This window comes from Cajanus cajan, chromosome 11 (genome assembly GCF_000230855.2).
Source record: "Cajanus cajan strain Asha chromosome 11, NIPB_CcT2T_4, whole genome shotgun sequence".
NCBI lineage: Eukaryota > Viridiplantae > Streptophyta > Magnoliopsida > Fabales > Fabaceae > Cajanus > Cajanus cajan.
This window is the reverse complement of record NC_138527.1, coordinates 23,239,726-23,255,544: the sequence shown is the minus strand read 5'-3', so window position 1 is coordinate 23,255,544 and position 15,819 is coordinate 23,239,726. Positions and strand designations below refer to the sequence as shown.

At 33.6% G+C, this 15,819-nt stretch overlaps 1 protein-coding gene across 3 annotated transcripts in view; it reads left to right on the top strand.

The window, feature by feature from the left end:
• Positions 1–15,819, top strand: part of LOC109806067 (ARM repeat superfamily protein) — a 42,378-nt gene that overhangs the window by 9,540 nt on the left and 17,019 nt on the right. For all 3 annotated transcript variants that reach the window (XR_014430613.1, XR_014430612.1, XM_020368416.3), the window contains exons 6-24: positions 275–361; positions 476–592; positions 692–758; positions 844–986; positions 2,818–2,865; positions 2,953–3,021; positions 3,769–3,844; positions 4,984–5,114; positions 5,670–5,729; positions 5,863–5,932; positions 6,038–6,102; positions 6,177–6,238; positions 6,305–6,428; positions 6,506–6,563; positions 8,675–8,787; positions 11,579–11,656; positions 11,745–11,807; positions 11,900–11,995; positions 12,095–12,204. Coding sequence is in view for 1 of the 3 variants with exons in the window: in XM_020368416.3 (XP_020224005.1) it covers positions 275–361; positions 476–592; positions 692–758; positions 844–986; positions 2,818–2,865; positions 2,953–3,021; positions 3,769–3,844; positions 4,984–5,114; positions 5,670–5,729; positions 5,863–5,932; positions 6,038–6,102; positions 6,177–6,238; positions 6,305–6,428; positions 6,506–6,563; positions 8,675–8,787; positions 11,579–11,656; positions 11,745–11,807; positions 11,900–11,995; positions 12,095–12,204 (1,637 nt within the window). In the remaining 2 variants the exon portion in view is untranslated. The remainder of the gene's footprint in view (positions 1–274; positions 362–475; positions 593–691; positions 759–843; positions 987–2,817; positions 2,866–2,952; positions 3,022–3,768; positions 3,845–4,983; positions 5,115–5,669; positions 5,730–5,862; positions 5,933–6,037; positions 6,103–6,176; positions 6,239–6,304; positions 6,429–6,505; positions 6,564–8,674; positions 8,788–11,578; positions 11,657–11,744; positions 11,808–11,899; positions 11,996–12,094; positions 12,205–15,819) is intronic.

Sequence of the window (15,819 nt, the reverse complement as noted above, 5' to 3'; positions counted from 1 at the left end):
ATAAAAGTCATTACTGTCTACCTGCTTGTTGCATAAGTTTTGTCAATTGTCATTTGTCAAAAGTTTTTTCATTTCATCAGTGCAGATTTTTTGAAGTAAAATTGAAATGTTTGTACTAATATTATTCTTTTTGATAATTCATTTCAATACTTTTCCAAGATCTGTGAATTCTTTGAAGAAAAAATGAAGAAAATTACCATTTTTTTTGTTTATATGGTAAATTGAGCCACTTCTGTCACCCATAACTATTTCTTATTTTCTTATTGCCATTCAGATATATGACCCATACATTCGAACGAAGGCTCTTTCAGTAATCTACTCTTGCACTTCTATGCTGGGGACAATGAGTGGTGTCTACAAGGTATTTTCTTGCCAATAAGTGATATGCACTGTTCTTGTGGATTGTTGGATTAGTATTATTTTTTGTTTTTTTTTTCTCTTTATAAATATTAACATATCAATATATTCTGTTTAGGCAGAAACGGGTTCTCTGATAGTTCCTTTTCTTAAACCATGGATGGACCAGTTTTCTTCCATTCTAAAAGTTCCAGTTCAATCTGAAAATCCAGATGATTGGAGCATCAGAATGGAGGTTAGTCTTAATAAATTCTCTCCCCCCTTTGATCAATGTGTAATTTTGTACACACATATTTTGTATGTAATAAATCAATGTTTTATTATTCTTTGTAAGGTTTTGAAGTGCTTGAATCAGTTTATTCAGAATTTTTCAAGTCTCATCAATAAAAGTGAATTTGAGGGTATGTTTATTCCTCTAGTTAAGTTGCTAAACATTTTTTTTTAGTTCTTTAACTTATTTGTTTTACAAAATGCTTTTCACTGTAGTAATATTGGGACCTTTATGGAATACCTTTGTCTCTTCTTTGAGAGTTTACGAGCAAGCATCTATTGACGGAACAGAAGATTCATTTGAGGGAAGATATGATTCTGATGGTTCAGAGAAAAGCCTTGATTCATTTGTTATCCAGGTGATGATAGCAGCAATCTATGTTTTTCACGTTAATTGTTTTATAATGCAAGAAATTACAATCTTCTGTTAGAGATATTTTCATGTCTGAATTGACTGACAGACTTTAGCTGTCATGGACGATTTTTTCAATCTCCTTTTTAATGGCATTACATTTCCTTTTTCATTTTGTGTACGTGAAGGCTTGCTCAGGAAAACATTTGTCAGCTGGGTGATATGTTACTGGATATGGTTTTTGATCTCTATTCATTGATCGCCTGTCCTTGTGAATTTAAATTTATTGTAAAGTTGATTTATACTATCATTCTTTCTGTGCCTCTTATCAATTACTAAATGTAGAAACTTTATAACATCATCCAATAGAAGGTGAAGATACCCATTAACCAATCAACATGGATTTTGATAATACATATAGCTCTATTTTCTTTTATGAAGAAAAATTGTGTAAGTTTTCTTACATATGACTTCCATTTTCCTCCATTCATTTGTGTATTCCAATGAGCTTGTAAAGAATCAGATGATTGAATTTGAAGCTGTATATTGTTGCAGAATGATGCAATTAGACAGGTGTTGACTGTTGAAAATATTCAGTCAAATTTTATGGGCTCAAAGATAAACTTAGACTATACAAGATAATTAATACAAGGAGAAAAACCTAGATAATTAATGAAAAATTAGGATCCTAAACAATTATCTGATGCTGTAAATCCTATCTTCATTGCTTAAACAATTATGAAGTGTCAAACTGAATTGGTTGCTAGTTATTGGGAGAAAACAAATTTTTATATTGACTAGAAACAAAACCAAAATATAGTATATAAATAAAGGACAACCCTCACCTTATAAGTTAGTTTATGTTAGGTTGAGTTAGGCCTATAACCCATATTCTAAGATTGTATTAGATTCTATCTTAGATCTATTAAAAAAAGTGTCACCCATCATATTATCTATACACCAAACCCAATTGTGTTGGGAGTGAGGTGGTGTATTGGAAAAAAAACTTAAGTACCATATCGACAAGAAATAAGGCCAAAATAGAGTGTATAAGTAGAGGACAACTTTCATCTTAGAAGTTGATTTTGTATGATTGAGTTAGACTTATAATTAAGCCTCATCCGGCAAGGAAGTTAACCCTAATTTTTAAAATTAGTCAAACCAGAATCCACATGGGATACTGGAGTCACTGCGATGATAATAAGCCTTTTTTCATTATTGAATGTTGTGGCTTTGTTAGATTATTACTCCCTTTGGTCCTTTATATAAGAAACAAATGATCCTAATTACAAGAAACAAATACTTACTTTAAGATGTATAAATTACTAATTTTCTTTTATACCCTCATGCAAGTGGATGTATTTATTGATGCATTATCAATACAAGTTAAACTCATTATTGGAAAAAGTTACCTTTTTCAATTAGCTGTAATGTCATTTAGTGCTACCACTATTTAAAACAATCAACTCAAAGGGTATTTTTGGAATGAAATTTAACTCCATGACATTATTAATGAAAATTAACCATCTTAACTATTTTTATTGATTTTGATAAATTAGTTATTTGTTTCTTATATAAAGGACCAGAGGGAGTAATAAAAAGGAAACTCTTTGTTTGATCCATACCTTCTATAATAGTGTTTGATAGTTGTTTTGCTGAGCTATTGTATGGATAAAGATCAAAAGTTATAATAATAATTAGACTTTTAAGTAATTAACTGGCTGAGATAGGTCTAACTTGTATAGATCTGGTTCTCATGGTTTTATGTTTCTGTTTCCTTGATTTCTTTTAGTTACTTTTGAATTATTATTATTTTTCATCTAATTTTTCATTTGCAGCTATTTGAACTCATGTTGACCATTGTGGGGAATCCAAGACTTGGAAAGGTTTGGTTCAGAACATTCTTGAAATCTTCTTTTCTGTTGATTGTGTTATATTGTCATTACTTTGATCTGTGGCTTGCACTTCTATAGGTGGTTATGGCTAATGTCAGAGAATTGGTGTACTATACCATTGCTTTCCTTCAAATGACAGAACAACAGGTTTAACATTTTTGACTCTTCCCATTGCTTAGTTTGTATTTGTCATCATTTTGCTCAGTAGCATATGATTGGCTTTCTTCAGATTCACTTAATAATTTTACTGCCCTTTAAAATGTTGTTTGTCATTTGAAGAAAAGAAGCTATAGCTTACTTGAGTGTAGATTGATCTCTTCCTCTGTACCCACTATTTGATAAATTATTTCTTTAATTTTGTTATTTCATCATAAAATGGATGCCAATCCTTTTACTGCTTCATATGACACTTTACAGCTTATGCGTATTTATGCATGTTTATGTGAGAGATAGAATTAAAGCAAATTGTGTGTAGGAGTCTTCTAATTAGGTTCCTTATCCTCTCAAAGACAACGTAAAAACAGCTTTTACAAGACAGATATTAATAATACTAAATATATTAATATAACAGGAAACATAGGTAAAATAGATTCCAAGAAATAATGTTTCTTTGGAATTTTATTTTTTAAATAATAAATCAAATATGGAAAAGTAACATTTTCAACTTCATATTCTTGGAAAACTTAAAACTTCCTATGTACCAAATTCCCCCTAGGTCTTTTTTTTCTTTTTTTCTTCCCCTACCTAAATTATAGCAAAAATGTAAAAGTCAAAACATGGTAACTTATAGCAGTGCCTTTGGTGTTCTTCCTGTCATTTTTTTTCTTATTAGTTTTGCAGCAATCGGAACATTTACAATTTTTATTACTCAAGAATTGTCAATTCACTTTTCAGGTTCATACGTGGTCTGTGGATGCTAACCAGTTCATTGCTGATGAAGAAGATGCCACTTACAGCTGCCGCATCTCTGGTCAGTAACTCTGCATAATATTTTACTTGCAGTTTTATGGCTATGGTAGTTTATTTCAATTTGACTAATAAGTTCCTATGTTGAGTTAGTTTCCTTCATCATAATTATTTTGGTGATTGTTATGATAATAATTTAAATCCTTATCCTTGTATTGTAGTAATGTTTTTTAATGTGTGTTTTATCATTCAACAACACTAAACAGCTTATCGGTTGTACTGGAAGGACTTTGGATTGGATCACATTGGATAGATAATATATAATTTATCAGCATTGTTGTCAAACTTGAGATTCTATGCAAACTCATAAAGTTTCTGTGAACTCAACTTCTAGGCTTGACTTGTAAACTCGGATTATAAAAATAACATTAAAAAAAACCTATTAATGACGTATATGCATAACATAATACACTTAATACAACAATAATTAAACATTTAAATTCCATAAAAAGGCAAAAGTACTAAACTACAATAATAAAGTGTTCTAGTACATTAGTACTGAATAGGGTTAAACAATGTAAATGATAAAATTATATATAATTTCATAATAAGATGGTTGAGTGAAATTATTTTGAAAAGGAGTTGATTTCTTCGAATCGTTTGAGTTATAATAAAGTACCAACACTATGAAGTCAATAGGAGCAAAAATTACATTTGATTTCAAACTCGTTAATTGGCTTCTTGACTTGAGAGTTTATAAGAGTTAATTGGCTTCTTGACTTGAGAGTTTATAAGAGTTTACTCGAAAGAGAGTTCCCTATAGAGTTAACTCATTTTCTCCACTTAGGATTGTAAACTTGGAAGAGTATACTAGTTAACTCGAGTGTTTGACAACCTTGTTCATCAATGCATTCAATATCCACCATCAATATTGGTTATTCATTTGATATTTTGGTTTCTTTATTCACCTCCACAAAACAGACAACCGAATACCCATCCAATTCTTTAAACTTTATTGTAATTGCGTGCCTTGAATTGGAAATATATATAGATGGTCTGACTGATTGGATAATGGATTAATGGATCTAATTGCCACCTATACTTTAGAATGATTTCAATTCTTCATTTCTTTGATCCTGTGTTCATACGAGTTTATGTATCTGTTTTAGTGTCAGAAACTTCATCAGAGAATGCTTTTTGTAGGTGTGCTTTTACTGGAAGAGGTAATAAGTTCTTTTGACGGTGAAGGAATTTTGGCCATCATAGATGCTGCAAAACAATGGTTCAGTGAGTCTCAAATCAGAAAAACAGCTGGAAATGCAAGCTGGTGGAGGGTAAATAGAGAATGCCTATTTTCCTTGGACCTAGAAATTTTATGTATTATGTTTGGTGGAGAATATAAATTTAATTGTCCTGCTAACACAGGTTATTTTTAAAATGATGCTGATTCTCAATCCCTGTTTTTACCCTTTTTTTCTGTCTGTATCTCTTTGTGTTTGGAGTCTTACCGGGAAAGAATAGTACCTCACAATCTGCAGGAACACCCTCCCCCACACGCACACACACAAAAAAAAACTCCACATCCTTGCTGCACCCCAACTTTTCTCCTTTCCTTCCCACACCCCTTGAGATGTAAGCATCAAGCATGGTTGTCATGGCTCGATTATTTTTTCTGCCCCTTGTTCTTATTTGGGTTTTATTCTTGTACTTATGCTCTGTTAATCTTTGCCATGGTATGCCTGCCAATGATTCCAGAAGAACACGTATGGCAGAACAGGCAGATCTTGTTTATGCATCAACTATTTCATGAGATTTTTTTTATTTCTTTTGCTTCCTTTTTATTTCTAAGTTCCTCATAGGCTAAACTATTTTATACATAAATTTGGCAGATAAGAGAAGCTACACTTTTTGCTTTATCATCTCTTTCGGAACAACTATTTGAGACAGAGGTTAGTGATTTTGACTTTGGTTGTGATATATGATATAAGTAGAATTAGGCTTAAACATTTTCATTTCCATTTTCAATAATGTGGTTTTATTTTGCACTAAGATAAAATATGAGATATTTTGTTATTGGTACAGGAGTCTGGGTTTGAGACAAGTAGCTTGAAGCACCTGATAGAGCAGATTTTCACTGAGGACTCTCTAATAGGTCATTCTCAACTTTCCCCTTGCTTCCTTTAAGTTCCCATACTGCTTCAATGAATGCAGCTGTGATACATATTTTGTTCGAATACTGTTTTTGTATTTCTGACAGGTCCTCTTGAATATCCCTTTCTATATGCCCGCCTTTTCACTTCAGTTGCTAAATTCTCCTCTATGGTAAATGATCCTCCCTAACTTTTAAGATTGTCTCTCTGACAGCCTGACTTCTATTTGCTCAAAATATTTTACAGATAAGCAGCGGTTTACTAGAACATTTTCTATATTCAGCAATGAAGGCAATTACAATGGATGTGTAAGCACATCTGTATCTGTTTGTATTCTTTGTATGATATACCCTTCTAACTTTTGAATTTAACAGGCCCCCACCTGTAAAAGTAGGTGCCTGCCGAGCACTTTCTAACCTTCTTCCTGAAGCAAAAAATGAAATTGTCCAATCACAGTTGTTGGGTTTATTGTCATCTCTCACAGATCTTCTTAATCATGTACAATACTTATAATCCTTTTGCCATATATTTTCTACTATTGTTGCATGTGATAGTTACCTTAGTATGATTTCCAGGCATCAGATGAAACCTTGCACATGGTACTTGATACATTGCTTGCTGCAGTAAAAGCAGGTTAGTTTTATATATTGCTTAGGTTTTGAGATATTTTGTAGAAATGAGAAGTATAATCTAGGTCATATAACCATAAATGATACATGTAACATGGATGGTCAAGATTAAAAGTTGGTCGTCACATGACCACTTTAAAAAGTTCATGTTTTCATTCAACTTTGATCATTAACTAACTTAAAAGTCATGGAAAATACACTTTTTTAAGTGGTTATATGACTACTATCTTTTAATCTTGACTGTCCATGTATGATTGAATGACTTAATTTCGTAGTTTTCATTTCTCACTTAATACATCCCCTGTATATGTATGCATGTAAGAGATATGTATGTATTACTATTTATAATGTAGTATGTTTGTATGCTCTCATCAAACTTCCACCCATGATTAATAAATATTTCAGTTAGCTAGTTCAATTTGTTTGTATTTGCTGATATTAGTCTCAAGAATAGTTCTGTTGCAATTTCCCTTTTTCTGTTATCATTAGTTTGTTATATTCTGTTAGTTATTTCCTTTTCAGCTTCCCTCATGTACATATTAAACCATATTCTTCTATTCAATAAAGTAAGACAGTGTATTGTTGTTCATTTCTCTTTCATTTTCTCTGTGCATTATCTTTTCTGTGAATTAGGTCTAGTATTTCTTATTATGTTTGATTAGATTTGATTTGGTTCAGCTTGATTGTATTGAATGTATTTTCAGATATTAGATTGATTTTCTGTGCATATTTATAATAATTATGCTATAATCTTGTTGGTTCTTTGTCAAAATAACGGGATTCTCTTGTACGAAGCTTGCATTATAAATCATTGGATTCAGAGGGTTTCTCTCAAGCAAATTTTCACTCATCTGTATGGTTGTTTCAACTTGCTACCAGTGCTTTTTAGTCCATGAACCCTATTTTTTATTTTCAGCTACAGTCAAGTAGGACCAGTTTTGTTTGGTTAAGTGGCCACCAACCATTTGTCTCCTAGAGATCTGCCTACAGATCTATTTTCACATGCCCGTACCCATATGCGCTGTTCGCTAGTTGTGCTGTTGCCAATGCAGGGGCCCACATGCCACTTTATTGTCATTAGTTTGGGACTTTACTGACCTGGTTTTGTTCGTTAGAGTTTCCTCAGTCTGTTTTACCATTTTTTGGTTTCTGGGTTTGAATGTTTCACCACCTTTCTTTGTTGTTTTACCCCTAGACACCTACAGCCAACTTTGATAACAAGAGCAACTAGACTACAGATGGACTAGCGAGAAAGGATGAGTGAAGCTTCATAGAATGCAGCCATTGGGATGTTGGCTTTCATGAGCAGTGCTAAGATAGGAACTTGGGTATTGTGGTGTGCCTAAGTCTAACATCCAGTTCTATGAGAAGCTCAATAGTTCACTTAAGTGTCTTGGTTCTCCCCCTCGACAACTAGTTTTACAGGAGGGTTCTCCAAGTGATTGCGTGCTTATCATATTGCAAGCATTTTGTTCATATCTAAGATTGGCATTTCGCCTTGCATGGTTTTCTAGAGAAATTTGTTAATGTGACTTAGTCCTAGTATTGAGGACTTTGAGCCCTGGCCCAAAGTTCTAGTTTTTTAAAGTAGGCCTTATGAGTTCCTTTTGTGATATTCATGTACCCTTGCATATCACTTCTAATCCAATTTTTCTGGAGGGAATGAAGTATAATGAGATTTTCATTTTATTTGAGAAGATTGTTTGTAGGGAGTTCACTACATCGATTGTTGGTTCTAATTACTAACTTACAACTTTACTAGTCTCTTTGTGGACCTATGATATCAAACTTGTGTAACAGGCTGCTTGCATATGACTTACATGTACCAACATAAGGGATTGTTGAGATTTGGAGTAATCCTCTTATGTTTGATTAAATTTGATTTGATTCAGCTTGATTATATTGAGGATATTTACTGTGAGCTTGATTTTCTGCACATATTTAGAATTGGAAATTATGCTGTAATCTTGTTCTTTTCCAAAATTTTGGTATTCTCTTGTACAGAAAATGTATTATAAATCATTGGGCTAAGAGGGTTTCTTTCAAGCAAGTTTTCACTCAAATCTTTGTTTCGTCTCAGTTTCAACTGTATTTATACTCTCGTTATTATTATAGGCCATGAATCGTCGACATTAGTAGAACACATGGTTTCTCCTATAATGCTTAATGTGTGGGCATCACATGTTTCGGATCCTTTTATCAGTATTGATGTACTTGAAGTTCTCGAGGTATTGATAATATTTATTTATTATTTTGTGAATATTATTATCTGTAGAGTTCTGTTTTTCTTAGCATCTTACAGTAGTTATGATAAATGTAGTCAAACATGTATACAATTGGTCAAGGGAGGTAGAAAGGCAAAACATGAGATTGTAACACGAAAGGTTCTATCCTACCAACAGTGACAAAGCATGTCTTTTATCAAAATCAGTGTTGTTAATGACGGATGTCAGCTCTTGGCGAGAAGTGAAAAAAAAATGCCATAAAGGTAATAGTGGATGGCATTGTGGGTTATGGCGGAAGCATGGAAGGTATAATAAAAATGTAATATATATACAAAATTTACCAGAAAAGCAGACATGTCAAAAAAACATTAAATTAAAAGCGTCACAATTCATTAACTTGAAAATTTAAATACAATGTCACAATTCTCAACACAAGTTAATTGCAAATTTAAAGAGACAATAAAATGATAAAAAATAGGACAAAAATAAATTAAATATCGAGTATCATTAAAGAATGAAGGGCTGAATGCAAAATAGAAATGTAGCGCTAGAGCTCTAAAGGACAGGTTAACTGAAAAAAATGGTGGACAGAATCAATAGAAAAAATTACAAGATGGAAAAGAAAAAGAAAAGGCAAAAGAAAAGAATGGTTGGTTTCCAGAGAAGGTTACAGGAAATGGGAAGAGAAAAAGGTGAGAAGCTCAGAATAGGAAAGGGGATATGGGTAACTGGAAAAAATATAAGTTGTTGGAAAATACACATCATTGGAGGTGAAACTTCTGTCAGCAGTGATGTATAGGAAAGAAGAAAACATATGGGAGTGAGTTGAAAATTAAAATATATGGATGTTGGGATCCTCAAAGTAAACTCTTGTGCGGTGGAGTTTCACTCGAGCTTATGGGTCATGGTATGCCCATGTAAATAGGTAAAAATTTAGTTGGGTCATATTGATGCCTCAAGGTAGGCCTTTTTGAATTTTCCACCATAATCCTTTTTTTGGGTCTATGATTATGCCATGAGAACCTGCTGTGTCATAACACATGGCATCTTGTTAAAAAACTGCCATGGCAGTCATAACCGATATTTGACAACATTGATCAAAATAAAGGTTTCTAAGCTCTAGCAAATAAAAGCACAACATTAACATGAAGTGGCAAAACAAGGGAAAAACTAAATGCATAAGACAAAAACAGGGCAGTTGAAAACATCATACCCTGTAATTTTGAGGCATTATATAATAAAAAGTGGAACAGGTTATGGATACAGAGATGGATGCATTGGGAAATGATCAGATTCATACATGAAATCTAGTTACTTTACCGGAAGGAAAGAAGGCAGTTGGTTTCAAGTGGGTATATACCTTGAAGTATAATGCTGATTGGTCAATTGAAACTTGAAAGGTATAAAGCATGATTAGTAGCCAAAGGCTTCACCCAAACTTAAGGAACCGATTACTTACAGACCCTTTCCCAGATTACAGAGATAAATACAGTCTAGGTAATGGTATCTCTTGCTGCCAATTATGGCTGGAATTACTGCAATTTGACATGAAGAATGCTTTCTTATATGGGGAGCTTGAGGAAGAAATTTATATGGAGGTTTCACCAGATATAGCAAAATGTTGCTTCCAATTGGGTTGAAACAATCCCTTTAAGCATGATTTGGAAGATTCTCTTACATTATGTCAGCCTTAGAATACAAAGTCAAGGAGACTACACTGTATCCATCTGACACTCAATGTCGGGGGGTGGGGATGGGGTTGACTGTTGTTAGTATATGGAGACAATATTATTGTAATTGCTGATGATTGAAATGAATCAATCTTGAGTAATTATCATGCTAAGGAGTTTGAGATGAAAACTCTAGGGAGGCTAAAATATATTTTGGGAATTGAGGTGACTTACTCCAAAAAAAGGTATTTCCATATCTCAACAGAAATATATCAGAGTTGTGCTAAGGAGACATGTAAGACAACTTTTAAACCTGTGAGTACCCTCTTAACTGGGAGATGATAATGCTACAGTGGATAAGGAGATGTATTAGCATTTGGTTAGAAAATTAATTTCTGTCTCATGAGGAATTTTATATAAAAGGAATGGAAATGCAATTCTTGAGTCTTACAATGATGCTGACTATGCTGGGTCAATGAATAAGAAGAGTTCTATTACTGGGTTTTACACTTTGGAGGAGTCTTAATAACTTGGAGGAGTAAAAAGCAAATTGTTGATGCTCGGTCTAGTACTGAAGTTGAGATTTGAGCTATGGCACAAGGTATTTGTGAACTACTTTGGTCAAAAAATATTTTACGAGACTTCAAGATTAAATGGGATGAACATATGAGTCTCTACTGTAATTATAAGTCAGCGATAGTCGTAGATAGTAATCTTGTTTAGTGTGATTGAATGAAATACCTTGAAGTGGATATACATTTTTATCAAGGAAAAACTCAAATGTGGTTTGGTTTGTATTCCATATGTACATTTACAAAATCAACTAGTAGATAGTCTCGCCAAAGGATTGTGCATTCCGGATTTTGAGAATTGTATCCAACCTGGGAATGGAAAATATCCAAACTTCAAATTGAGGGGGAGTGTTGGAAATAAGAGCATTTTTAATGTTGTTCCTTTTTCCAAGTAGCCTATCATTGATTATCTTTGTAATACTTTTGAATATAAATAGATCATTCAGCTGAGTGGTTCTACTCAGTTAAGCACATTCACAAAGACTTAGAAAACAATTATTTCAATAATTATAAATAATTTCTTTTGTCATCTGATTAATTTTTTTTTTCCAGGCTATTAAAAGCATTCCCGGATGTGTACATCCATTGGTTTCCAGAATTTTGCCGTATATTGGACCAATTTTAAATCAAGTATGACTATTCAAAGTTATTCAGTGTCAGAGTTAATGAGTTTAGAATAATACCTGTTACTTATACATCTCTGTAAATGTTCTTACAGCCCCAAGAGCAGGCAGATGGTTTGGTAGCTGGATCACTAGATTTGGTAACAATGTTACTGAAGGCAAGTATACTTGGAAGCATGCCAGCTTTGAACTTTGAGCTTTTTATTTATCTTATGATTTTCTCATCTCAGTTTGTTGTAGCTTTATACAGAATGCCCCTTCTGATGTAGTGAAAGCAATATATGATGTCTCTTTTAATGCTGTTATCAATATAATCCTTCAAAGTGATGACCACAGTGAAATTCAGGTTATTCTTTTAAACACACCAACCCTATTCGATATTTGTGTTTTCAGTGATTTCTGATTGGAACATAGATTAAATATATGCATTGATTGACATGAACAGAATGCTACAGAATGTTTATCTACTTTTATATCTGGGGGAAGACAAGAAATTCTTGTGTGGGGATCTGATTCTGGATCAACTATGAGAAGTCTACTTGATATAGCTTCAAGGTAGTTGGCTGTTATTTTATATTTCTAAGTAAATTGACTACCATTATTTGCTTCAAGCTTCCTTTCTGTAATAGTTCAGACAATTTTTTTATTACCCTTCATAATGGACCTTTGGACTAGAATGGATATCTATGATCAATCCCTAATAATTATGGAGTTCAAGTTCAACATACACTTTAATTGATTAAAGTCTTTTGTTATTTCTTTAACCTTGTGCTTTTCGTGTTGAACCTTCTGAAAAAGGAGAAAACCAGTATGACAAATGCATGACTTCTGAGATTCATTGCTATTTCTATTTATTCTAGAATGATCAACATGTTACCCAAGTTTATACATAGATTTATCTAAAACTTGCAATTTATTTTTTGTTACCTACTATTAGTTGTTGGTGGAGTGATTGTGTATACTGTTTTTGTGGCCAGAAATGAATGGAAAATTCAACAACAGTAAAAACCAACAAAGCAAGTAGTTTTTCACTTGGTGGGTTAGCTATCTATTTGGATCATATGATATCATAATGTACTATTATGTATCATATCTATAGACAAACTATGTAACTCTGAATCTTAGTGGTTTCTCATTTAATTTTCTTGACCTCCCTCTATCTCTTGTCATAGGGCTTCCCTCAATTTGATCTACTCTCCTTACTGGACTATCTCTAGAAAGGTTTGATATTACTATTAATGATGGAGTCTTGATTGATGCCAACTCCACGGAAACTTCAACGTCTTTTCTTGGATGTCCTTGAAGAATTGTTCAAGGAGGAGTTTCGACCAAGTTGAGGCGTCAATGAAGAACAAGGAGAACTAAGCTCCTTGAGTAGAAGAAGTGATCTCACCTAGAACTACAAAGAGTATAGATCAAGGTGAATTGGAGATAGTACTCTCCTTTGGTGACTTCGGTTTAGAGAAAAGGATTCTAAGAAGAAGAATTTTCTCATTCAATCGCCTAAGTGCCAAATTACACGTCCAAATGAAATATATAAGCTAAGGAAGTGTGCTAGGGAAGTTTGGCTAACCTAAGGTTTAATTTAAACCATGGTATGGTTAATTAAACCTTAGGTGCCAAAATTTGAATGTTTAAATTCAAATTTTGGTGCCAAACCGGTCACCCCTCATGTGCTACTCAATTTGAATGTTATTTAGCATGCATTTGGGAGTGAATTTCGGTCACTCCATGTGCGTGAAAGCACATGGCCGAAATGCTCTCTAAATGTGATGCTAATGACATTTAAATTGAGATGCACATGAAACTCCTCTTTAACCTAAATTCCAAATTATATTGAAATGAAACTCCTAAACTACTTGGCCAAAATACAAGGCCCAAAACAAAATACAAGCCCATTAGGCCCAAACCTACACTACATGGGCTTTAGAGTATAGCCTAACTAAAAAGAACTATGGGTTTTTCTTTAGCACTGGCCCATTCTTCATGCATCCTCTTGGCCATGACCCTAGTAGTTGGGCCTTTGGCCCATGGGCGTCCATTATCCCCTCCCTCTTGAAGAGGATTTGACCTCAAATCCAAAGAATCTTCCTCTTGATCATCAATCCCTGTAAAAAGAGATAAATAAGTGATATTAGGGAAGATCTAGGACATAGGCATTCTTGTTGATCTTTCTAAGGATTTGAAAGGGACCATCCCCTCTAGTACTAAGTTTAGACTTCCTCTTGGAAGGAAATCTTTCCTTCCTAAGGTGAAGTCAAACCCAATCACCTTCATTGAAGATAACCTCTTTTCTACCCTTATTATTGTATTTAGCATATTTATCCGTTTGGGATTGGATATTGTCTCTAACCTCTTATGTAATTTCTTAACAAATTCAGCCCTAAATGATCCTTCCTTGTGGATAAAAGAAGCAACATCAGGGAGAGGTAACAAATCTAAAGGAGTAAGAGGATTAAAATCATATACAATCTCAAAAGGAGACATGTTTGTGGTTTTGTGCACTACCCTATTGTAGGTAAACTCTACATGTGGTAGGTAGTCATCCCATGACTTTTTATTACCTTTGAGGATTGTCCTTAACATAGTTCCAAGAGACCTATTAACTACTTCAGTTTGCTCATCAGTTTGAGGGTGACATTTAGTAGAAAACAAGAGTTTAGTTCCTAGCCTAGACCAAAGTGTTTTCCAAAAATGGATAAGGAACTTAACATCTCGATCAGATACTATAGTCTTAGCCAACCCATGTAACCTTACTACCTCTTGGAAAAATAACTTAGCAATGTTACTTGCATCATCCACTTTGTGGCATGGAATAAAGTGTGCCATCTTGCTAAAACGGTCCATTACCACAAAGATAGAATCCTTTCCTCTTTGGGTACGAGGCAACCTAAGGACAAAGTCCATGGATATATCAACCCAAGGAGCATTGGATATTGGCAAGGGGGTGTATAAACCATGAGGTTTGGTTGTAGATTTAGCTTGAAGACAAGCTATACATCTAGAACAAAACCTTTGGACATCTCTTTTCATATGAGGCCAAAATAATTTCTTTCAATAGTAAAAGAGTTTTCTCAGTTTCAAAATGTCCCATGAGTCCACCCTCATGACTCTCTTGTACCAAAAGTTTCTTAATAGATCCTTGGGGTATACAAAGTTTATTTTCTTTAAAAAGAAACCCCTCAGAAATATAGTAACCTTGATAAGACTTTTGAATACATAAAAGATATAAGTTAGCAAAATCAGGATTTTTCTCATACAATTCTTTTATGTCATCAAACCCTAATATTTGAGAACCAAGGGTGTTCAATAAGACATGCCTTCTTGATAAGGCATCAGCCACTACATTTGTAGAGCCTTTCTTGTATTTGATGATATTAGGAAATTGTTCTAAATACTCAACCCATTTTGTATGCCTTTTATTTAATTTACCTTGGCCCCTCAAATATTTTAGTAATTCATGATCACTATGAATGACAAATTCCTTGGTCACAAGATAATGTTTTCAAGTTTGAAGGGCTCGAATCAAAGCATAAAGCTTCTTGTCATAGGTTGGGTAATTCAAAGCAGCCCCATGAAGTTTTTCACTAAAATAAGCTATGGGATGGCCACCTTGTAACAACACAACACCTATGCTAATTCCTAAATCATCACATTCTAGCTCAAAAGTTTTGTTAAAATCTGGTAGAGCTAGAACAGGTGCTTGAGTGAGCTTTTGTTTAAGTTCTTGAAAGGCTAAGTTATGTTTTTCTTGCCAAAGAAAGACCACAACCTTCTTCACTAACTCATTGAGTGGTGAAGCTAATGTAGAGAAGTTAGGAACAAAAAGTCTATAAAAGCTTGCCAAATCATGGAAGCTCCTAACTTCACTTACATTAGTAGGAATAGGCCATTCTTGAATGATTTTGATTTTCTCGAGGTCCACATGAACCCCATTTTTACTTACTACAAATCCCAAGAATATAACATTATCCACACAAAAGGTACACTTGTCTACATTTGCAAACAAGTGATTTTCTCTAAGCACAAGCAACACTTGCCTTAAGTGATCCACATGGTCAATTAGGCTTTTGCTATATATTAAGATGTCATCAACATAAACAACTAGAAATCTTCCAATACAATCCCTATAGACATGATTCATCAACCTCATGAATGTACTTGGTGCAT